Source organism: Nuphar pumila, chromosome 13 (assembly GCF_984573655.1).
Source record: "Nuphar pumila chromosome 13, dmNupPumi1.hap1.1, whole genome shotgun sequence".
Classification (NCBI taxonomy): domain Eukaryota; kingdom Viridiplantae; phylum Streptophyta; class Magnoliopsida; order Nymphaeales; family Nymphaeaceae; genus Nuphar; species Nuphar pumila.
In genome coordinates, this window is record NC_143261.1 from 69,770,944 (window position 1) to 69,795,132 (window position 24,189).

Sequence of the window (24,189 nt, forward strand, 5' to 3'; positions counted from 1 at the left end):
GTCTTGGGTTTGGGATATCCTTGTTTTAGAATCCATAATCCATATAGAGGGTGTAAAAGGGATACTAGGGTATTTTGTTTTTTTGGGAAGCTTCTTTGAGAAGCCTTGTAATAGAGATGTCTTGTGTAGCTTCTGGAGGAAGCCTTGGCATATAGAGTCTATAAATAGGACTTGTAGCCTTTATTTTGTAATCTTTTGGACAATTAATGAATTGAGTACTTTTCTTGAGTTCTCTTGGCCTATTCTAGTCGTCTAGTGTAGGATTAGCTCTAACCTAATGTTAGAGAGGCTCTAGGGCTTAAATCTATCTAAGATCTGGGGATCATGACCTCATACTCACCACTTTATCTTAGCCGTCCAACTTATTTCATCTAAAACCTCCCACAATCCTTGTCCTCCAACCTATCCCTATTCAATTCTCCCTTATTATCTCCAATTCTATGTAGATCTAAGGTTTACAAGCCTGAGGCTTGTAACAATGGACCAACCAAAGAGTGATTTTGTTGGAATAGCTGTATTCTTTTATTCTTTACTATGAGATGTGTACATGGGTATTTTTGTAATTATTTATATTGTGTGTAACCCCTTATTGTTACCAGGAGCAATATTGTAATCATTCTTGTTTTAATTTAAATAGAGAAGATCTTAAGGGACGACCCATATTGGGTATCATCCAATTTTCATCCCCAATACTCCCTCTCCATCTTCTTTCGTCTCAGTTAATTGGTCTTTGGGAAAAAACACAACAATACCAAAAACTCTAAGGTGGTATCAGGGCACATGATTGAAGATTGATTCCTCCAGGTACTTGTATGATCCTGATTTAGATTTCTTCTCTTCCAAGCCATCCATCTTTCATCTTCTTCTTTTCCTTTCTTTGATATCTCTTGTTCTCATTACCTCTTGTTTCTCTAGTCATTCTCTTGTTGTTGTTCCTTAATATTTTCTTGACACAAAGTCAATTTTCTTTCTTCTTTCATCACATATAGATTGATCTATATGTTTTCCTTGTTCCTTACGTCCCAAGATATTAAAAGTTTTTTGTTGATCTTCATTAATTTTTATATATCTCTTTGGTCTTTTTCACGACACATTATTTTGCATCATAATGACACAACAGATGGTCGTTTGATCTGTTGACCTTCCTCTTGTTGTTGCTGATTCATTGATCTGATCCACACAAAAAAATGCAGATCTTATTTGTTTCTCTTTCGAAGGTTTTTGAGTGATTTGTATTTTTATCATGACATGAACAATAGAGGAAATAATTTTTTTATTGTGCCTGTCGAATCCGTTGGTGCCTGTGATTCGTTCTTGCGGAATTCGGCTGCGCTTGTGATTTTCATTTTACGTTTCTTTGGTCTTTTCTTGTGTAACTTCCTTTTCAATGGACCCAAATCCTCATCCAGCCTTATCCTCTACTTTCCTGCCTCAGCTAGTGTTGAACCATTCCAATTTCTTGACTTGGAAGAGAGAGATTTCGCCATTCATTAGAAATCAGGATCTTTTAGGACACTTGGTTGGATCAGTAAAGATTCCACCAGAGTTCATCTTACGAGAATAAAATGATGATAAAGAGGTTGTTTCATTATCTACCATCCAAAACCCAAAATATGTTAGTTGGATGAAGAGAGATGAGATCCTGGTTGCCTATATCACTTCTACTCTCTTGCAGGAAGTCCTTATTGGCATACCAGATGATTGCACTGCCATGGAGCTTTGGGGAAGATTGGTTCTGACCTACTCACAAATTTCAGAGGCTAGAATTCTGTATTTGAAAAAGGACCATCAAGATTTGAAGAAAGGGTCTATGAGTGTTCTCGATTATCTGAACGAGTTGAAGTCTATAACAAATCAACTTGCCATGGTTGGGTGTGAGATACAACAAAAATAGAAGGTTCGAACTTGGACTAGAGTTTCATGTTTTATCCACTACCTTATCTCTTCTCCCTGCACTACCTACTTTTAATGATTTTAGATCTAAGCTTTTGCATTATGAGCAGTCTCCGAATAGTTTGAAGGATCAAAATAAAGATGCGGGGACTTCCACTGATTTTCTCAATATTGGTGTTAAACAAAGTCGAGGTCGTGGAGGCTTTCAAGGAGGGTCTCGCAGTCGTGGTCGTGGGAACAATCAAGGAGTCAGGGGCATTTTGCTCTTACCTAATATGCACCTGTTAGCATGTTAGAAGTTCCTAGTCAGAATTGAGATGGAGGTGTTCTACCATGCTATATCTGAAAGAATAAGGGCCATGTAAAGGCTAATTGCTGGTTCAAGGATGACCCAAACTGCAATCATGAGGTCAATATTGTTCAAAATAAGAACCAAACAACTGCTCAAGGTCAAAGTTTCAATCCGGGACATCATAGTAACAATCAATCGGGAAGCGAAAAAGATTCTCTCATTGCTGCTTTTAACTTCAAAAAGAGTGAAAATGGTTATTGGTACTTTGATTCTGGAACAATCACTCATACTATAGGTGACGTAGGTCAATGTTGGAAGTTAACTTCATATTTTGGTAGAAATAGTATTGTTATTGGAGATGGCTCTCACCACCCAATTACTCATGTTGGTGGTGTTCAAATTCCTCTACTAAATTCTAAGTCTTTAATGTTTTGCGTGTTCCCAATATTCAAATTTTTTTAATTCCAGTATCTAAACTTGATGATACAAATTCCTGCATCGATTGTAAGGTTATACCGGGAGAAAGTGTAGCTACACAACATAGAGTTTTAATTTTAGATCTTAGAATTAGACAATGCCGCAAAAGGGATAGACATAGGATAGATCTTAGACATAAATGGTGGGCACTGAAAGGAGCTAAACAAAGAATGCTTGTAGAGCATGTAGTTAAGGAAGCTGATTGGTGTCTCGAGGAGGATTCAGAATCAATGTGGAATAAGATAGCGGGTGGCATGAGAAAGGTGGCTAAGGAGGTATTGGGTGAGTCTAAAGGCGGTGCACCGCTAGGTAAGGATACATCATGGTGGAACGAGGATGTCAAATTAGCTATTAAGGTTAAAAGAGAATGTTATAGAAATCTAAGTAAGAGTCGTGATAATGAGAATTTAGAGAAGTATATGATAGCAAAGAAGGAAGCTAAAAAAGTAGTTCGAAACGCGAGGAATAAGGTATATAAGGAGGTTTATGACAAGTTGGATACCAAAGATGGCGATAAGGATATTTATAGGCTTGCAAAGATGAGAGATAGGAAATCGAGGGATCTGGGTATGATTAGATGTATCAAAGATGAAACACAAAGGGTTTTACTCAATGATGAGGAGATTAAGGAGAGATGAAAAGATTATTTTGATAAGCTATTTAATGAAAGTCATGCTCAGGATCTTGGAGACTTATCCATTCCTTTTTATGAGATGAATCATGACTTCATGCGCAAGATTCAAAAGAAAAAAATTGCAGAGGCTTTGAAGAAAATGAAATCAAGAAGGGCAGTTGGCCCAGATGGTATACCTATCGAGGCTTGGAAATGCTTGGGAGAGAAATATTTAGAATGGTTGTCAAATCTTTTTATCAAGATTTGGCAGACAAATAAGACGCCTAATGAGTGAAAGAAAAGTACTTTGGTGCCTCTATATAAGAATAAGGGTGATATACAAGATTGCATAAACTATCGTGGTATAAAACTCATGAGTCATACTATGAAACTTTGGGAGAGGGTGATTGAGTCTAGGTTGAGGAAGGTTGTCTTGATATCAGAGAATCAATTTGGTTTTATGCCTGAAAGATCAACTATGGAAGCTATACATCTTCTTAGACAACTTATTGAGAGAAATAGAGAGATGAACAAATATTTGCATATGGTTTTTATTGATTTAGAGAAGGCATACGATAAAGTACCTATGAACGTTCTCTGTTGGTCAATGATGAAGAAATGTGTTTCTCTCAAGTACATTAGTATAATTAAAGATATGTATGAAGGAGTAGTAACCAATGTCCCCACTTGTGGAGGGGTGACAACCAATTTTCCTATAACGGTTGGGTTACATCAAGGATCTGCTTTAAGCCCTTGCCTATTTGCTATAGTGATGGATGAGCTTACGAGATCAATTCAAGAAAATGTGCCGTGGTGTATGTTGTTTGCTGATGATATTGTTTTGATTGATGAGTCTAGAGCTGGGGTTAATGCTACGTTAGAATTATGGAGACAAACATTGGAAGCAAGAGGTTTTAAGTTGAGTAAGAGTATGACAGAATATATGGAATGTCGATTTAGTAAGCAACGAAGTAGTGATGGGAGTGTAGTGAAGCTTGCTGAGCAAGAAATACAGGTGGATGACTGTTTCAAATATTTGGGATCTATCATTCAAAAGTATGGAGAAATTGATGGAGATGTAAATCATAGGATAAAGGTTTGGTGGATGAAATGGAAAAGTACAACTGGAGTGTTGTGCGATCGCAGAATGCCATTGCGGTTGAAGGAAAAGTTTTATAGGACGACAATTAGGCTTGTTTTACTATATTGTACAGAATGTTAGGCTGCCAAGAGACATCATATTCAAAAAATGAGTGTAGCTGAGATGCGTATGCTTAGATGGATGTGTGAAAATACAATAAAAGATAAGATTCGAAACGAGGAGATACGTAAGAAGGTAGGCATTGCACCCATTGAAAATAAGATGAGAGAGAATCGTTTACGGTGGTTTGGACATATTCGGCGAAGGCCTAATGATGCTCCAGTTAGAAGGATGGAGAAATGGGAAAATATATTAGTTAAAAGAGGTCGGGGTAGGCCTAGGAAGACTTGGATAGAGATGATAGGAAAGGATATGAAGGCTTTGAACCTCACCGAGGACATGACATTGGATAGAAATGATTGGAGGAGAAGGATTCATGTGGAAAACCCAGAATGATTTTCTTTGTTGGTTCATATCGCCGAGCCCAATTGTTTTGTTATGAAGGCGTAGTTGTTGTTGTTGTAGTATCTATACTTGATGATACAAATTCCTGCATTGTATTTACTCCCTCTTATGTGTATGTGAAGGATCTTCTCACGAAAAAGTCATTTGTTGAGGGAGAGTGACGAGGGAATATGTACTTCATCAAGGAAAATTGTCATGCATCAATGTCGCAAATTAGAGTCCCAGCTTTGAAGTCAGTTTCTCTTGATGTTTCCATTCTAGATATTGCAGAGTTTAGTAAAGCTACAATGTGGCATTTTTGTCTTGCTCATTATAATTGTGTCTTTGTTGAGAGACTTGTGTCTGATGGGTTAATCCCTTAATCTAGTTTATGTAATAAAGTGTCTTTATGTCCTAATTGCTATATTTGTAAGAGTCACGTTTACCTTTCAAGTCATGGAATGATAGGGCTTCAAAGGTTTTTGAACTTGTTCATTATGATATTTGGGGTCCATCCCCTAGTGTTTCTTTATCTGGCAGCAAGTAGTATGTTATTTTCATTGATGATTATTCCCGTTACTTGTGGATCTATTTCATGAAAAATGAATCTGATGTGTTTGGTATCCTTCGTAAATTTTATGCTCTCATCAAAGTTCAATTCTCTACTTCCATTCATTTCCAAAGTGATGGTGGTGGTGAGTTTATATCAAAAGAATTTACTGATTTCCTATACAAAAATGGGATTAACCATAGAATGTCTTGCCCACGGACACCTCAACAAAATAGTCTGACAGAAAGAAAGCACAAACATGTTGAGACTGTAATGTCCATGACCCATAGTAGTGGTGTCTCTATTTCTTTATGGACGAAGACTTTTCATACTGCTGTACATGTGATAAATAGTGATGCAGTCCACGTCGGAGGAGGAATGAAAACAGAAGCCCACCGTGAATCAGTGTGGCCCAAACTCTTTATTAATCTCAATAAGTTTCAATAATCTATGGGGAAGACAATCAATAGTAAAGAAATGAAGGAAACAAAATGCAAATAATAAGGAATAAGCAAAAGTGCAGAAAAGAAATGACGGCTGAAGCTTTTCCAAACAGTCTGCCCACGCAACCCTAGGAGTGGGTCCTTTAAAGGCTATTTACTGGACCCGGGTCGCGGGTCCAGGCTTGGATCCGAACCGCGATCCGGGTCAACTTCCATCTGTTGCTGGTTCTGTGACGTGCGAACTCCACCACGCCTGGAGTAGGTGCGCAGGGGTTCTTCCCTGCGTCGCGGCTCCGTACCTGCAAGGGGGTCATACACGTGAAGCCGTTCATCTGTCCTTTGTGGCGGATCGGGTGGCACGATGGGCCCAATCGGGTCTTGCCCTGTATCATTCTCCCCTTGTTGGGAAAAAGTCGACTCTGATGACTTGTTGTTGCCACAATAAGCATATAGATCAGCCACGTTGAAAATAGAGAAAATATGCCAATCATCGGGCAACTCAAGGAGGTAGGCATTCGAACCCAATCACTAAAGGATCCTAAAAGGGCCATACTTCTTAGGACTTAATTTGCTATAGGTGCCTACAGGAAACACTCTGGACGCAGATACACCCAGACGAGTTGACCGACCTGGAACTGGACATCACGATGACCCTGATCTACAAAAGCTTTGTAGGCATCGTAGCTTTCGAAAAGTTTGACACAGACTTGTCTGTGAATGTCACGCATATATTCGACGACATCAAAAGCATCCAGAGCTGGAGCTGAAAGATCTGACACAGGGGCTAGGTCAACGACATGGGTGGGTGACCGACCATACACTACTTGGAAGGGAGATTTACCAGTAGAACGGTTAATGGAATTGTTATATGCGAACTCGGCTTGGGGCAATACGAGGTCCCAAGTTTTGACATTTTCCCCCACTAGGCTCCGTAACAAATTTCCTAAGGTGCGGTTCACAACTTCGGTTTGGCCATCGGTCTGGGGGTGATACACACTACTGAACTGAAGCTTAGTCTTCAACAGGGCCCATAGCGATTTCCAAAAATGACTCATAAAACGCGTGTCACGATCAGAAGTGATTGTGTGGGAGAGACCATGGAAGCGGGCAACGTCCTTGAAATAATAGGACGCGACTAAAGATGCATCAGTGGTTCGCTTACACGGGACAAAGATAGCCATTTTGGAGAACCGGTCAACAACCACTAAAATTGAATCAAAACGACGTGGTGTTCTGGGGAGGCCCACGATAAAATCCATGGATACGTGCTCCCACGACCGTTCAGGAATGAGTAACGGAGTATACAAACCACTATTCTGACGATGACCCTTAGACACTTGACACACATGACACCCTTGGATGAATCTGACAACATCTTTGCGCATTTTGGGCCAAAAGTATCGTTTATCTAACAGAGCGAACGTCTTATCATGCCCGAAATGCCCTGCTAACCCTCCTTCATGTAATTCAGAAATCAACTGAAGCCTAAGGGAGAAGTCAGGCACACATAATTTGTTCCCACGGAAGAGATAACCATTATGAATACAAAAACGGGGGTCGAGGGTGTGATCTGAAGAGATGCACTCTTCCCAGACTTGGTGAAAATCAGGGTCCGTGGGGTATAATTCCTTGCATTGTTTGAAACCAATGACCTGCACTGACATAGTCATCAGAAGGCTGTTCTTCCGACTAAGAGCGTCAGCCACCTTGTTCAGGGTACCCGATTGATGGCGAAGCGAAAATGTGTACTCTTGCAAGAAGCTGACCCACTTGGCACGACGAGCACTCAACTTCTTTTGACTATTCAGATACTTCAATGCCTCATGGTCCGTGTACAAGACAAACTCCTTATAGATGAGATGATGTCTTCAATAACGAAGGGCTTGTACCATGGCATAAAACTCAACATCGTAAGTGGAATACTGACACCTGGCCTGAGTCAGCTTCTCACTAAAGAAGGCAACGGGTCTACGATTTTGACTCAAGACTGCGCCAATCCCCACTTTGGAGGCATCACACTCAACCTCAAAGACGACACTAAAATCAGGGAGGGCTAAAACAAGAGCACTGGCCATTTTTTCTTTGATGATCGTAAAGGCTTTTCCGGCCGCGGGTGTCCAATGAAAGCTAGTACCCTTTAGGCATTTCGTGATGGGGGCCATGAGGGTGCTAAAATTTCTCACGAAACGTCGGTAAAAAGTGGCTAACCCGTGGAAGCTACGAATCCCTCCTATAGTCTTTGGGGTAGGCCAATCGACAATCGCGCAGACTTTTGCGGGGTCGGCTTTGACTTCATCGGATGACACAATAAAACCTAAGAACACGACACTGGACGTCATAAACTCACACTTTTTTGCATTGGCATACAATTTCTCCTTCCTCAAAATTTCTAAGACTTGACGCAGGTGACTCAAATGATCGGACAATGACGAACTATAAATCAAAATATCGTCAAAGTAGACAACAACAAACTTCCCAATACACGGACGCAAGACTTGGGTCATCATGTTCATGAAGGTACTTGGGGCATTAGATAACCCAAACGGCATGACTAACCACTCGTACAATCCATCACGTGTCTTGAATGCCGTTTTCCACTCATCCCCTTCTCGTATACGAATCTGGTGATACCCGCTTTTTAAATTTATTTTTGAGAAAATGGAGGCACCGGATAACATATCAAACATATCGTCCAAACAGGGAATGGGAAAACGGTATTTGACTGTGATGCGATTGATTGCGCGACTATCCACACACATGCACATGGACCCATCTTTCTTAGGAGTGAGTAAGGCGGGTACTGCACAAGGGCTAACACTCTCGCGAATGAAACCCTTTTGCAGTAATTCCTGAACCTGTCTTAATAACTCGGTATGCTCGGAGGGGTTCATGCGATATGCGGGAAGGTTGGGTAGACTCGACCCTGGCACAAAATCAATGGCATGTTGAACTACCCTTGTCGAAGGTAACCCATCATGTAGGTCATTCAGCATAATGTCGCGGAACTCCTCTAGAAGAGGGGCAACGTCCGCGGGAATAGACACTGACGAACTCATCACGGGCTTTGCCACCAGGGCATAACAATAGCCATCTTCCTGACAATGGTTCAACAAAAGTCGGTACGAGAGGCTTGCTAGTCTGGGGACTCGCTCAGGTTTGTCCACGGTGGGAAAGCTGGTCTCCTTGATAGGTAGAAGGACTATCTTATGGCCATTAAAGATAAAAGAGTATGTGTTCTTGCGGCCATCGTGAGTTGTCTGGCGATCAAACTGCCAGGGACGTCCCAAAAGGATGTGACACGCATGCATAGGGGCTACATCACACCACACCTCATCGTGGTAGTGTTCCCCCATGGAAAACCGGACTAAGCATCGCTGAGTGATGAAAACCTCGTTTCCTTTCTTGAACCAGGCCATCTTATAGGGTTGGGACAACTTCTCGATGTTGAGTTTCAAGGTAGAAACCACACTCATACACCATGTTCTCGCATGCTCCGGTGTCAATGATAACATCACAAGTGTGACCCTCAATGTTGCATCGGGTCCTAAAAATGTTATTCCTTAACCATTTCGATGGGGCCGGTTCTCGGGGTGTGGTCAACACATGACGGATGAACAACAAACTTTCAACGTTACCGTCGAACTCTATAACTTTCCTCTCATCCTCGTCTTCAACTAATGACTTGTTGTCACTATCACTCTCACTCGCAGATGCGGACTCAACAATTCCTTCAACAAGATGAGTGTTCTTGCTCACGGTGGGACCCTTAGACGCGACATGCCCTAACTCCTGACATCTAAAACAACGAAGGGTCGACTCACTAGGTTTGGCTTTGGACCGAGCGTGGAAAGCTGGGCCTGACTGGTCAGGTTTGCTAAAGTCTGCTCTAGGCTTTGAATCACTAGGGGAGCTTGCTCCCCTGGTTGGGAAAACCGACTTAGGTCGACTGGTGGGTTCACTACGGGAAGTCCTATATTCTTGCCTCCTTTTCAGCTTGTCCTCGATATTCATGGCGTAACTGCTGGCCTGATCTAAGGTCTCAACTGTGACACAACTAAAATTATCAGAGATAGCAGGACAGAGACCCGAAATGTACCTCGTGACCTGCTGGCGGGTTGTTTCCTCGATCTGCACACGCAGGGAAAGACGATGGAACTCCGCAGTGTACTCTGCTACAGTTTGGGAGCCTTGGCGCAGGGTCAGGTATTCCTTGTAGGCTCGCTCGGCGTGATCCGAAGGCACGAATTTTGACTGCATCAATCTTTGCATTTCCTCCCATGACTGTACGCGCTCTAATCCCTGCCGCTCCCTCGATCGTTGTAGCTCCACCCACCATGTCTGTGCTAGGCCTCTCAATCGAGTAGACGCTAGCGAGACACGACGATGTTCGACGACAGTGTGATAGTCGAAGAAGAACTGCACGACATCAGACCAGTCGAAGAACTGCTCCACGTCGAATCGCCCGCAAACTCCGGAAGATCCAGTTTCACCCCGTAAGTGGAGGAGTGTTTTGGTGCTCTCTGTTGTCGCGGCTCCACCATTCCTGCAGGATGCTCGTTCCAGAAGATGTCGTCGTCCTATACTGCTTCATTGTCCGTAGTGCGGTACTGCTCGTCGGGATGTTGGTGTTGCCGAACTCTACCAATGAGGGGTCGGCGGTCACGGCGCGCCGGTTCCTGCTGACATTGCCTCGGTCTGGCTTGCCCGTGGGCGGGCAACATCTGCGGCCGGTATTGGGGTACTGGGATGACGGGAAGTCCAAGGTAGGGTGGAGGGTTCAGATGGGGTTCGGGTTCCTGGCGGGTAGGGTTGGTATACTATGGTTGTGGGTTAGGAATATGGTGTTGTGTTGGGTGCTGTAGTGGGTTCTGGGTTAGGGTTGGGTGGACAGGTGGGTTTGGGTTTGGGTACAGGGTCTGGTGGTTATCTTGATGGGTTGACTCGGCCGATGGGATATGGATCGGGCCCGTTTCTACACTACTCGTCGGACCCAAATATGGATGTTTTGGATCGAGGTTCAAGTTGTGGGGATAAGAGGCTTGGTTTGAACTCGATCCCCGATCCATAAGATTATGGGCCTGGTTTTGACCCCGCTCAAATCCAAACTGGAGCTCCGTCCGGGTCCGATATGGGTCTGGGTTGACATGGGTTCTATTTTAAGGGTCAAAATGAATAGGTTGGATCTGGTTCGGGACAACCCGCGAACCAGAACCAACTAGGTAGGTCGGGTAAAGGGTTTTTAGACCTAGACCCGCCCCCTGAGACCCAACGGCTGGTCCCAGCGAAACAGGCTTGTGCCCTGTTGTAGCAAAAACTGGATTGGTTTCTCTTGGGTCTGGCCCAATCAAAAGGGGCTCGCCGACTCCCGCCCGTAGGGGTGCGACCACGGGGCCTCCCCGTGTGGGGTCGGGAGGGAAATGTCAGTCCCTCCCGAGCCGGGCTGACAAAACCGGGCCTGCAGTAGGGTCCAGCGTGACGCTGGGCCCCTGCTGACTCAGCTCGACCTGCGATGCAGCCCGCGTGAAGCCCTGCCACGAGCCGGGGTCTGCAGGTGGACCCAGCGCAACGCTGGGGCTCTGCAGGTTCGGGTTGACCTGTGGCGGCGTCGCAGTTACACATGGCCACGAGCCCTGGCCTGCAGGTGGACCCAGCGTACTGCTGGGGCCCTGCAGGCTCGGCCCCACCTGCGATACTAACGCAAGTGCTCGCTGCCTGGGATGAGGTACCATTACCAGGGAGTCGCTGTTCGTCGAGATCCCCTGGTGCTGTTGAAAGGTGCCCGGGTCAGGCATGGACGCTGGAACTGGTGGGAAGGCAGCGATACGTCCCTGTTGTATGGGCGTCGACTGATAGGGTTCTGCAGCATGGGGACTCAAACTTGCAGACGCACCATCAGCGAGGCCTGCGTCTGGTACTGTGCACGATCCCTTGTGCGACTCGAAGGCTGTCATGCGATCATCCAACCCATCCAACCGTTTCGACAGGCCGACGATATCCCGACTCATGCGCATCATATTCTCCTGGATTTTCGTCAATACGTCCATTTACGCGCAACATTGGATCTTCGCTGCCCGCCTCCTCACGCCCGTCGCCTCGTACCGGATCGGTCCCCGCCTCAAGAGCCATCTCGCTGATGAAGGTGGACGCCGGCTCTGATACCACTTTGATGCAGTCCACGTCGGAGGAGGAATGAAAACAGAAGCCACCGTGAATCAGTGTGGCCCAAACTCTTTATTAATCTCAATAAGTTTCAATAATCAATGGGGAAGACAATCAATAGTAAAGAAATGAAGGAAACAGAATGCAAATAATAAGGAATAAGCAAAAGTGCAGAAAAGAAATGACGGCTGAAGCTTTTCCAAACAGTCTGCCCACACAACCCTAGGAGTGGGCCCTTTAAAGGCTATTTACTGGACCCGAGTCGTGGGTCCAGGCTTGGATCCGAACCGCGATCCGGGTCAACTTCCATCTGTTGCTGGTTCTGTGACGTGCGAACTCCACCACGCCTGGAGTAGGTGCGCAGGGGTACCTCCCTGCGTCGCGGCTCCGTACCTGCAAGGGGGTCATACACGTGAAGCCGCTCATCTGTCCTTTGTGGCGGATCAGGTGGCACGATGGGCCCAATCGGGTCCTGCCCTGCATCAAATAGACTGCCCATGCGTATACTTAAAAATAAGTCTCCTTATTATGTGTTGTTTGGAGAACATCCCGATTATAATGCGTTGAAAGCATATTGTTGCACATGTTATGCTCATGTTGGTAAAAGCCTTAGAAGCAAGTTTGATGATAAGGCCATAGAATGTAGATTTGTTGGGTATGCTGACGATTATGATGGTTATTAATGTTATGATCCTTAAAAGAGATGCATTCATATTTCTAGAAATGTGGTGTTTGATGATTTTTTTTAGAATGTTTCTTTAGATGCAATGCAGGAAAAAACGATGAAATTTAGCAACCATGGTTGAGTGCTGAACTGTTCACTGAAATTCCTTCTTCTCATGATGTTGGAGAGGTCACTCGTGAACAACACATCTCTTTTGGCGGACAGCGAGGCGATGATGAGGTTGCAGCACCTACTGTGGGCAACACAAATTCACCGATTTAAGGAGGCTGAAGTCTATGTCAGGCGTGGTGGTAATGTTCATAATGGACAACAACAAAATAAACAGTCCGATGAACAACCAAATGTTGTTAGTGAGGAATAGGTTGTGAGAAGGCCATCAAGAGTTAATGTTATTGAAAGATGGGTTAGTTGTGAAAGTTTCAGCCTTGATCATCGAGTTTTTGTTTCAGAAATTAAAAAGCATCAACTGCCGAAGTCCTTTACAAAAGCTTGCAAAAATAATAGATGGGTTGAAGCCATGAATGAGAAAATAAAAACTTTAAATGAGTGTCAAACGTGAGAGATTGTGAGAAAGCCAAAGGATAAGAATGTGGTTAGTTCGAAATGGGTGTTCAAGATAAAATGCAAGCCATCAAAAGGTATAAAGTACGGCTTGTGGTAAAAGTCTTCACTCAAGAGTATGGGTTAGATTTCGAAGAAACTTTTATTCCTGTAGTGAAGATGGGAACCATAAGAATCATTTTATCCCTTGCTCTAGATTATGACTGGTCATTGAATCAGCTGGACGTGAAGAATGTTTTTCTTCATGAGAGCCTTAAAGAACAAGTGTATATGGATCCACCACCTGGGTTTAGAGAGTAAGGTCCTGTATCTCATGTTTGCAAGTTGAAAAGATCCATATATGGGCTGAAACAAGCCTCAAGATCCTGGTTCAAAAACTTTTCAGATGAAATCCAAAAGCACGACTTCAAAAGGTCAATGGTAGATCATCCATTGTTTATGTACAGGGACATGGATACGATTACTTTGTTACTTATCTATGTTGATGATATTATAGTCATAGAGAGTTGTGAAAATCACATCCAAGAAATAAAAAATCTTCTTAGCAGGGGAAAAAACCCATATTGGGTGTCGTCTCATATTGGGGTTACAAACAATACAAGTAATTGCAAAAAGGTACCCATGTACACATCTCATAGAAAAGAAACAAAAGAATAAAGCTATTCTAACAACCTCCCTCAATTTAATTGTGTTTTAATTTAAATAGATAAGATGACCCATATTGGGTATCGTCCTATTTTCAGCCCCAATACTCTTTATCTTCTTTCGTTTCGGTTGAATGATCTTTGGGAAAAACTGCAGCAATACCAAAAAATCTAAGATGATTTATGTCACGCTCGCGCACACTAATGGCTTATACTACATGACTTGCATATGTGTTTACATTCACTGCTAAACAAGTAATCTTGCTGCCTGCACTTCTATGGGCCTTTTGGGTTCGGATATGTTCATGATCATTAGTCTCCTTTTCTCTTCTGGACATGACAATGCATTGCTTGGGTACTCTTGCTCACAGATTTTCAACCTGGTTAAGCATGCCACTCCTGTACATCTTGTTCTTGAATTCTTACTAATTGAATTTGTGCCTCTTGGTGTCGAATTTTTTCCTTATTTTTTCTCTTCATGAAAAAAAGTCTTATTTTCTTATACATATCTCGATCTATCAAATTACAGGGATATTTTTACTTGCTGCAGGTTATGTATTATTGCAGGAAACATTTCCCCCATTGATGTTATCACACATGTTCCCATTTTATGTGAAGAAGCTGATATACCATATGTATATGTGCCATCCAAAGAGGTGAGTTGTATTGTGCATAGCAATCTTTAACAAGCTGATATGATCAGTGATTTATTCCAATCTTGGTGCAATGTTTATTCGAAATAGCTTTTGGTAAATAATATATTTAGCAGGGACACTCCTAAAAGGGCATTGCATCTGTGTTGCTATATATATATATATATGTTGTATGTACTTGCTGCACTCCAGCACTGGTGTTTTTTGAAATTGCCATGTTGCACTCATCATACACCCATCATACCCGGACCAGCATATCCACCCATGAGACAGTTAATAATCTAATTGTCATTTATTTTGCTAACAATATGCAGTTTTAATGTGATTCTTGTGGTTGATTTTTGGGAATTATCAATTCTGTTATTCAGAGCGTTCAAAGCTGGTTTTCCTTTTCCAGATTTGCTGGCTTAGCCTGCATTAAATTCATGTTATAGACTTGCAACCTGGTATGTGACTACCAGGATGGGTAGGTAACATGACACTATTAATGATTATTTTCATTGATGACTGACTTGCCAAGTTTGTCGAGTTGATGGTTGATGTTGCTTATGGATCGTTTATGGGACTTGACAAGAATAGCCTGGAATCAGGTCTCTACTTTTAGATATCACCTTTTAGGGGAGATAAGTAACAGTTCTTTCCTTTTCATTTTATTTGAAGTCTGAAATATTGATAGGTGCATACTTGGAAGGTACGACTAACTTGGCCACAAAGTATGTTCAAGGTTTTTTTTTAGAGGAAGGAAAAAATTATTAAAATATGCAGCAGTTACCAAGAAAAATAGGAAAGCGGAAAAATGGGGGCAGTGAAATACCACCCAACTTCTAAGAGATCGTAGGTAGCAAAACAATTTTTGTGTGGCTGATCCAAAGTCTGCTAAAGATATTATTTTGAACTTTTTTTTATAATTCCCAAGGATGATTGTCTTAGATTTGGTATCCATGGGTGTCCCAAAGCAATCACAAGGAGAAAGGAGAGACAGTGTGTTAGGGATGTTGTTTCTCTGTCAAACGATTCCCAATAGGGGAGATCTAGGAGAGGTTCTCATTATATTAGAATTTAACTGACAATCACACTTTACATCTTACAAGAAACTAACTATAAGGGGCAATATTGGAAAGAATAAGATGAAAGTAAAGAAATAAAATGTAACGTCAGATTATGGACATTATGGACATATTGGATCTGGCTATTGGATTTTTCTAAAAACCCAGATGCAAATCACATTATCTCTCAATAACTTCCCTCAAGTTGTGCAAATCACAAAATAAAACGGATCTAGGGAGTGTCTTATTTAGTTCATGTAGCAATTTTTTATTCATGTCAACTCTTAAGCAGATGTTGCCATGGTCGATATTCAACTTCAGTACTTGATTGAGTTATGACCCTTTGTTTACGACTTTACCAAGAAACAAGATTGCCTGCAACAAATATACAATAACCCGAAATTGATCTTCTTTCATCTTAATCTTCTGCTCAGAATAAGCCATAACTATGAGATCTTCCTTATGATCTCTCTTCTTATAAAACAGTCCATCACCTAGGGTACCTTTAAATACCTTAGAATTCGCTTCACTGCTTCCATGTGGGTAGTTCTTGGTTGGTGCATGAATTAAGACACATGGTTTACTGCATGCACAACATCTAGTCTTGTGAAGGTAAGATATTGTAACATTTTCACAATACTTCTATCTATTGATGTATTGGAACAAAAGTTAATAAGGGCTTACAATCACACATACCTGTTTTACGCAAGAGATCCAGAGTATACTTATATTGAGTTAAGACAAATCCATCTTTCTTTTTATCAATCTCAACTTCCAAGAATTACTTCAACTTACCAAGTTCCTTCATGTTAAAATGTTTGTTCAACACTTTACTTCTTGAATAACTTACTAAGATCCTTCATGTTAAAATGTTTGTTCAACACTTTATTTCTTGAATATGTTTATCCTAGTTCCTTGTAACAATGGTGTCATCCATCTATATAAACCAGACAATAATGTATCCCTTACCTTTGTGGATAAACAATGAATGATCAAGTGAAGATCAGTGGAAGCCATGTTTCTGTATTTTCAGAGAGAAACTCTCGAACCACGAATAAGAGGCTTGCTTTAGCCCATATATTGTTATCTTAAGTTTACACACATATTCAGCTGTATCATTTTCGCTATATCCCTGTGGCTGCTCTATGTAGACTTTTCTTAAATCTCCATGTAAAAAGCACATTCTTAACATCAAGTTGGTTCAAGGTCTAACCATAATCCACTGCTGGAGACAAAATGATTTGTATCGTTCCCATTTTAACTAAAGGGCTAAGGGTCTTCTCATAATCCATGCCATACTCTTGAGTAAAGTCTTTTGCAACTAGTTGGGCCTTATACCTTTTAATGATCCCATTTGGTTTATACTTAATCTTATATACCCACTTTAATCATGTCACATTCTTATCTGGAGGCCTTTTAACCTATGTCACACGGACTCGGCTAGGGAGGTGCCGCACTCGAGTCGACACGCCCCGACACGTGTGCGGCTTCGGACTCGGCCAGGACTCGGTCAACGCCGAGTCAGACTCGATCAACGAGTCGAGGCCAAGTCCGTCCATATTTTGGACTCGGTCAACTTTGACCGAGTCTAAAAATGTCTATTTTTAGGACAAAAAACAAAAAAACCATTTTTTATATATCTTTTTTAATAAATATATAACCAGACTGTGCAATGCAGTTGCACAGTCACAGACTGTGCAACTGCACAGTCATTGCACATAGTCTGTATGACTATGCACAGTCTGCACAGTCATAGACTGCATTGTACAGACTGTATTGCACAGTCTGTGCAACTGTTAACGTATAAAGTTTAAACATTTGAATGTCAAAACTGAACGGATCACAAAGATGTGAATTCTATAGTAAAGGGGTCATTTCAAAAATTGGACCAGTACAGATTATGGACCATTTCACAAGGTCATAGTTTAAAGTTTTTTTTCCTTTAACCATGGCCCATAGATGTGTTTACCTTAATTTTAATTGTTTACTAGAATTATTGTTTACTAGGATATAAATGCTTTGAACCTCACCGAGGACATGGCATTGGATAGAAATGAATGGAGGAGAAGGATTCATGTGGAAGACCCATAATGATTTTCTTTGTTGGCTCATATCGCCGACCCCAATTGTTTTGGGATGAAGGCGTAGTTGTTGTTGTTGTACTATATATATATATATATATATATATATATATATATATATATATATATAGCCGAGTCCCCATCCAAAATTTTTGAAATTGCGCCGCACCCGCACCCGCACCCATGTGACATAGCTTTTAACCACTTCTCATATTTGGCATTCATGTAATGCTCTCATTTCATCATTCATGACTTCACTCCATTCTTATTCCGGATAGTTTGAAAATAAAAATTTGTTTCTTCTTGTTTTTCTATCTGCATATGAAAAACTTGATGATTGGTGTTGAAATTTTTATAACTCACCCATATCTCCATGGAATGTTTAACCTTGTTTAATCTCTTGAACTTCGGCTGTGTTATGATTTCATCACACTGACTAATGGTATCTGCATGACTACCACATTTTTCAGGTTGCTGTCTCACCTCATTGTTAGCTGTCCTATGGTGCCCAAATTCAATACTAGCTGCCTCTTTATTTCTTCTAGTGTAGACTTGGCTTTCTTTATATCTCCCATTCATAGCTACCTTTTCTTCGGAAAAGAAAGAATCTTCCCCTTGCTGACTATGGTTTTCTAGAACTGCTTGTGGTGTGGAAGTATTATTAGGCATTTAAAACAACTCTTCACTTAGCCATGGCTGATAATATTCAATGCTGGCCTCCTTTGTTTTCTAAACATGTTCTGCATTAACAACACACTCAAAGAAACTCTCATCAAACACATCTTTGGAAATGCGAATACATTTATTTTTGGCATCATAACGCTTGCATCCTTTATAATTATCAGCATAACTAACGAATTTACAAACATGAGATCTAGATTCAAACTTATTTCTCTGGGACTTACCTATGTGAACATATCAAATACACTCATAAGTCCGTAAAAAATCATAATCATGATGCTTTCCAAGCAATGCATAATTGGGAGACTTGTAATTCAAAATCTTTATGTGCAACATATTTATAACATGAACAACCGAATGACAAGCCTCTGTCCAAAGGCACTAGAAAGTTTTTTCGGCATGTAACATTGCTAGGGCACTTCCTGAAAGAATATGAGTGAGATGGGTTTCTTCACGCATCACCTGCACAGGAAACAGAAAGAAAGACAGAGAGAAGCCAAAGGCTGGGGCGGCAGAATAATGCACGACCTCCAAGCCTTAATTCATATATATAAACATAAGGAATATGATATTACAATATTGCCATTAATGAAACATTATGAGGCGTGCATGTTTTGATATAACGTGCGTATGGATCTGGATCCAGATCCATACGCATACTATATTTTAACACCCTCCCTCAAGTTGTACGTCGTTTTGAAGCATGTACAACTTGCTCTTCAATAGCCAAAATTGTCGTCCTGTTAACCCTTTGGTAAACAAGTCTGCCACTTGATCTTCTGTTCGAACATGACGAAGTTCTATCTCCTTCATCTCGACTTTCTGCCGTATAAAATGTTGATCAATCTTAATATGCTTCGTTCTGCTATGTTGAATAGGATTACACGCAATGTTTATTGCCCTTTGATTATCACATAGAAGAAATGATCGAATAAGTGTCTCCCCTAGGTCACTCAATAAGTGTCTAATCCCTGTAGCTTCTGCCGTGCCTGCAACCATCGACCTGTATTCAGCCTCTGTACTTGATCGTGCCACTGCCTTTTGTTTTCTTCTGCTCCAGGACACTAAATTGTGTCCAATATATACACAATATCCAGATACAAACCGTCTCTCATCTGGATCTCTTGCCCAATCTGTGTCTGTATAAGTGATGAGTTCATGCCCTTTATATAGGTTATTGTTCTTGCGATAAACAAGTCCGTCTCCTATAGTTCCTTTTAAATAGCGTAGAATGCGCTTCACAACTTCCATATGACCTTCCGTTGGAGCATGCATAAACTGGGATACCTGATTAACAACATAAACTATATTAGGTTTGGTAAAGGTCAAATACTGCAGCATCCCCACGAGACTTCTATACGTTGTAGGGTTGACACAAAGATGGCCATTTTCAGAGCTCAGCCTTTGATGTAATATACTGGGAGTACTGACTGGTTTGCAATTCGTCATCTCGGCTCTTTCCAGAAGATCAAGAGTGTATTTTTGTTGCATGAGTGTCAATGTGTCCTGTTGTCTGTCAACTTCCACACCAAGGAAGTACCTCAACTCTCCTAAATCTTTCATCTTGAAAGTTTTCATTAAAAATCGCTTCACGTCTTGCACATGGTTATCTGAACTCCCAGTGATCACAATGTCATCAACATATATAAGAAGTATAACGATGTCTGTCTTTTGATAAATAAAGAGCGAGTGATCCAGAGAGCATCTTCTAAAACCATAGCCTTGGATTTGCATAGAGAAACTTTCAAACCAAGAACGAGACGCCTGTTTCAACCCATACAGAGATTTCCTTAGTTTGCACACCCAGGCAGTAGGGTCTTTCTCAGCATATCCAGGTGGTTGCTCCATATATACTTCCTCCTTTAAAGTTTCATGCAAGAATGCATTTTTAACATCCATCTGGCTAAGCCTCCATCCTCGATCGACTGCTAGGGATATGCTGACACGAATTGTACCCATTTTGACTACCGGACTAAAGGTCTCATCGTAATCTTCACCATATTGTTGTGTGAACCCTCGAGCAACAAGTCGCGCCTTATATCGGTCAATACTACCTTTGGGTTTATACTTTGTTTTATAAACCCATTTTGAGCCAACAACATTCTTTCCTTCCGGTCGAGGTATTATTTCCCAAGTCTGGCACTCATGAAGTGCTTCAATTTCTTCATTCATAGCTTTAGTCCAATGACGGGATTGAAGGGCTTGATTAAAACAGGTGGGTTCCTCCTGTTTTGTGAGTTGAGACATAAACAACTGGAAGTCAAGGGAAAAGGTCTCATAACTCACCCATCGTTGAATAGGATGCCTAATGCGTGATAACCTTTGAGCCGGATCATTGGCGATGCTTTCCACATTCCTCGGCCCTGTATTTTTGTCCCTCCTCGTGTATATCTGTCCAGAAAAACGTTCTACTGGAGGTGACTCTACTGGAGGTAGCTCAACTGAAGATGGTTCAACATGCATCTGTGTGTCATCCAACTCTCTATTCAAGCCGAAGGAAGGACAATTCGCCTGACATGATTCTCCTGTATTAGCAACAAGATCTGCGCTCATCCATGGATCATATACCTCTAATTCTCGAGATGGCAACTCATTGGAGTCATTGATCTGAAAATTTTGTTCATCAAAAACAACATTCCTAGAGGTCCTAATATGTTTTGTAGTAGGGGTCATAACATCGATAGCCTTTGTATTCATCCGCATACCCAACAAATCTGCACTTAGCGGCCTTGTCCTGAAACTTATTTTGCAGTGATGAATCAATATGTACGTAACATACACAACCAAAGACACGCAGCTCATCATAAGAGGGATGTTGCCCAAATAAAGTATAATAGGGAGATTTCCGATCCAGAAGTGCCATAGGAAGACGATTTATGACATAAACAGATGTGTGAAAAACTTTTGTCCAACGACTAACGGGTACATTGCTATCATGTAACATGCTCATCGCACTCTCGACAATATGCCTGTGTTTCCTCTCCGCAACCCTATTTTGTTGAGGGGTATGAGGGCAATAAACCTGTCGACTTATTCCTTTATCCCGAAGAAAGACAATAAACTCGTTCGATGAATATTCTCCTCCACCATCGCATTGTAAATGCACAATATCACAAGAAAACTTGGTTTTGACCATCGAATGAAATTCCCAAAATATTTGAAAAACTTCATTCTTATGTTTCAAGAAGTATATCCAAGTATAACGGGAATAAGAATCAACAAAGATAACATAGTAACGACTGCCAGAAAGAGAAGGAATAGGTGCAGGTCCCCAAACATCGGAACAAATAATCTCAAATGGCCTTGAAGCTCTTTTATTAATGATATGAAACGGAAGAACATGACTTTTGCAGAGTTCACATGAGGAACATTTATTACTTTCTAAAAATGAAGATAAACTAGACTCTGGAAGAAGACCATCAGATACAAGATTTTCAACAAAACCCCGACTACAATGTCCCAAGCGACTGTGCCAAATGTCTGGCTTATTACAATAATATGATGAATTAAAAACTTTCAATGAAGGGAAAAACAAAGGCTCTGAAGGCGAATACACTGAAGAATGCTTGGACGACTTCAACTGGAGAACTGGGACTGAAGACGAAGACACTGAGGGAATCTCCTTGAAGACGTACATGTTCCCTTGACGCTCCCCCTTAGCGAACGTCTCCTTCGTTCGTAGATCCTTAACATAAACAGAAGAGGGAGTAAATTCGACGGAAGAATTCATATCATCAACAAGTTAAGCCACAAAAACAATGTTTTTTTTAATATTAGGGGCAAGGAGGACATTAGACAAATGAAGTGAGGACTTTGACATAGGAATATGTGCACTGCCAGTATGAGTAATGGAGTGAGAGGTTCCATCTCCCGTAACTATACTACCTTTTTCAAAATAAGGCAATAAGTGAGATAACTTACCTGCATTACCTGTGACATGAGTGGCAGCACTAGAATCAACGTACCACTCGCCTTGCTCATTTTTCTTGATCGTCATTTGTGACAATGCTGATAACAAAGTTGTTGCACATCTGTAGATGGCGCTTTCATGTCCACAGTAGAAGTTTTATTTTCAATTTTGTTTATTATTCCTCTGTTTTGCAGGTTAAACCAACAATCAACTTTCACATGTCCTCTTTTGTTACATAAGAAACAAGTGGGCACTCTCCTCTGATTCCCTGCATTAGAGACACCCGAAATATTAGGTGTGGGTAAGAAACAACTTTCACATGTCCTCCCTGTCCAAAGCGACCTCGGCCTCTGCCCCCTTGATGCCCTGCATTCCCTCGTCCAAAACCTATAAAAGTCCCCATAGCCAAAACTGAATGAGAACGAGCTGATTCATTTCCTTCTGTCCTTTGTTTCATAATCATCTCATGTTGGAGAAGTTTTGCTTGAAGATCGTCAAAATTGAGCAAGTGAGGAAGACATGTCAAAGCCGTGGTAAACATGTCAAAATCAGGGCCCAACCCATTAAGGAGTTGTTGTACTTTGTCTTTATCTGAAATAGCACTCCCAATAACAGCCAATTGGTCAGTAATACTCTTCAAGCGGCCTATGTATTCCATAACTGTCATGGAGCCTTTCTTTAAACTTTGAAACTCATTCTTTAAATACATAACTCGGGCTTCTGATATTTGAGAGTATGTCTGAGAGAGCTTACTCCATAAATCTGCCGCAGTGCAATCATCTGAAAGAGTAGCCAACACTTCTTGAGAGAGTGTTGAAGTAATATACGCAACCAAAGATTGGTTCCGTTTTCTCCAAGTGGTATATTCTGGATTCTTAATAGATTTGGTAAATGCATCACCCCTTTCATCCTTGGTTTCCTGCAAAATAAGCAGTGGTGGTACAAGAATGGAGCCATCCAGATGTTCATCGAGATCCTGACTTCGGATAAACGGAAGTATTTGTCTCTTCCATGTTAAGAAATTAGAATGAGTAAGTTTTTCTGTGACAAGCTGATTTAAAAAACTTGCAGAGGGACCCGATGACGAGTATGAATCCATATTAATGGCAACAATGAATATGCGAACAAAAAAGGATTGAAGAAAGCAAACTAAGTTGAGATCACTTAATCAATCAGCAATGCTGCAGTAAGAATATGTACTTGTGCAACCAATACTTTGAAAGGGAATTCCCCTTTTTTTTTGAGAACGAGAATGTAATCTGTTACAGTCTGCCTATAGGCGTTGCACAGAAAACTCTGATTTCACTGCTGATTAAAAAAGGATGGAAAACATCAAGACTTGGGAAAATATTAACGCACGTTAAGTGCAGTTGGGGATAAAAGAATTGATATGGAAGAAGGAGATACAATCAGATGATGACGTTGAAGATTTTAGAAGAAATCGATGCCAGCATATACTTAGGAAAATATTAACGCACGCCAAGATAGAACACAGTAAGTGCAGTTGGGGATAAAAGAAGTGATATCAAAAGAGAAGATACAATCAGATGATGATATTGAAGAAGAAGAAGGAGATGACCTCACGACTGAAGGATGTTGAAGACGATGTTGAAGAAGAAAGAACAGGAGTTTTCACGAGTCTTAAGATAAAGGGAAGAGACGCAGCCGAAGACTTGACAAACGATGTTGAAGAAGAAAGAACAAGATGTCTTCACGTCTGAAGGAGTCTTCACGCAGCCTAAGAACAGGATCTCGTTGAATGGGTGGCTGGTAGGGTTCCACAACTACAGCTCTGATACCATGAAAGAATATGAGTGAGATGGGTTTCTTCACGCATCACCTGCACAAGAAACAAAAAGAAAGACAGAGAGAAGCCAAAGGCTGGGGCGGCAGAATAATGCACGACCTCCAAGCCC

General features: G+C 41.4%; 1 protein-coding gene across 2 annotated transcripts in view; it reads left to right on the forward strand.

The window, feature by feature from the left end:
- Window positions 1-24,189, forward strand: part of LOC149818633 (H/ACA ribonucleoprotein complex subunit 2-like protein) — a 33,918-nt gene that overhangs the window by 4,210 nt on the left and 5,519 nt on the right. The window contains exon 3 of one of the 2 annotated variants that reach the window (XM_089984343.1): window positions 14,432-14,558. In XM_089984343.1, coding sequence (XP_089840469.1) covers window positions 14,432-14,558 — 127 coding nt within the window. The remainder of the gene's footprint in view (window positions 1-14,431; window positions 14,559-24,189) is intronic. The other variant, XM_089984344.1, reaches the window with a different exon arrangement.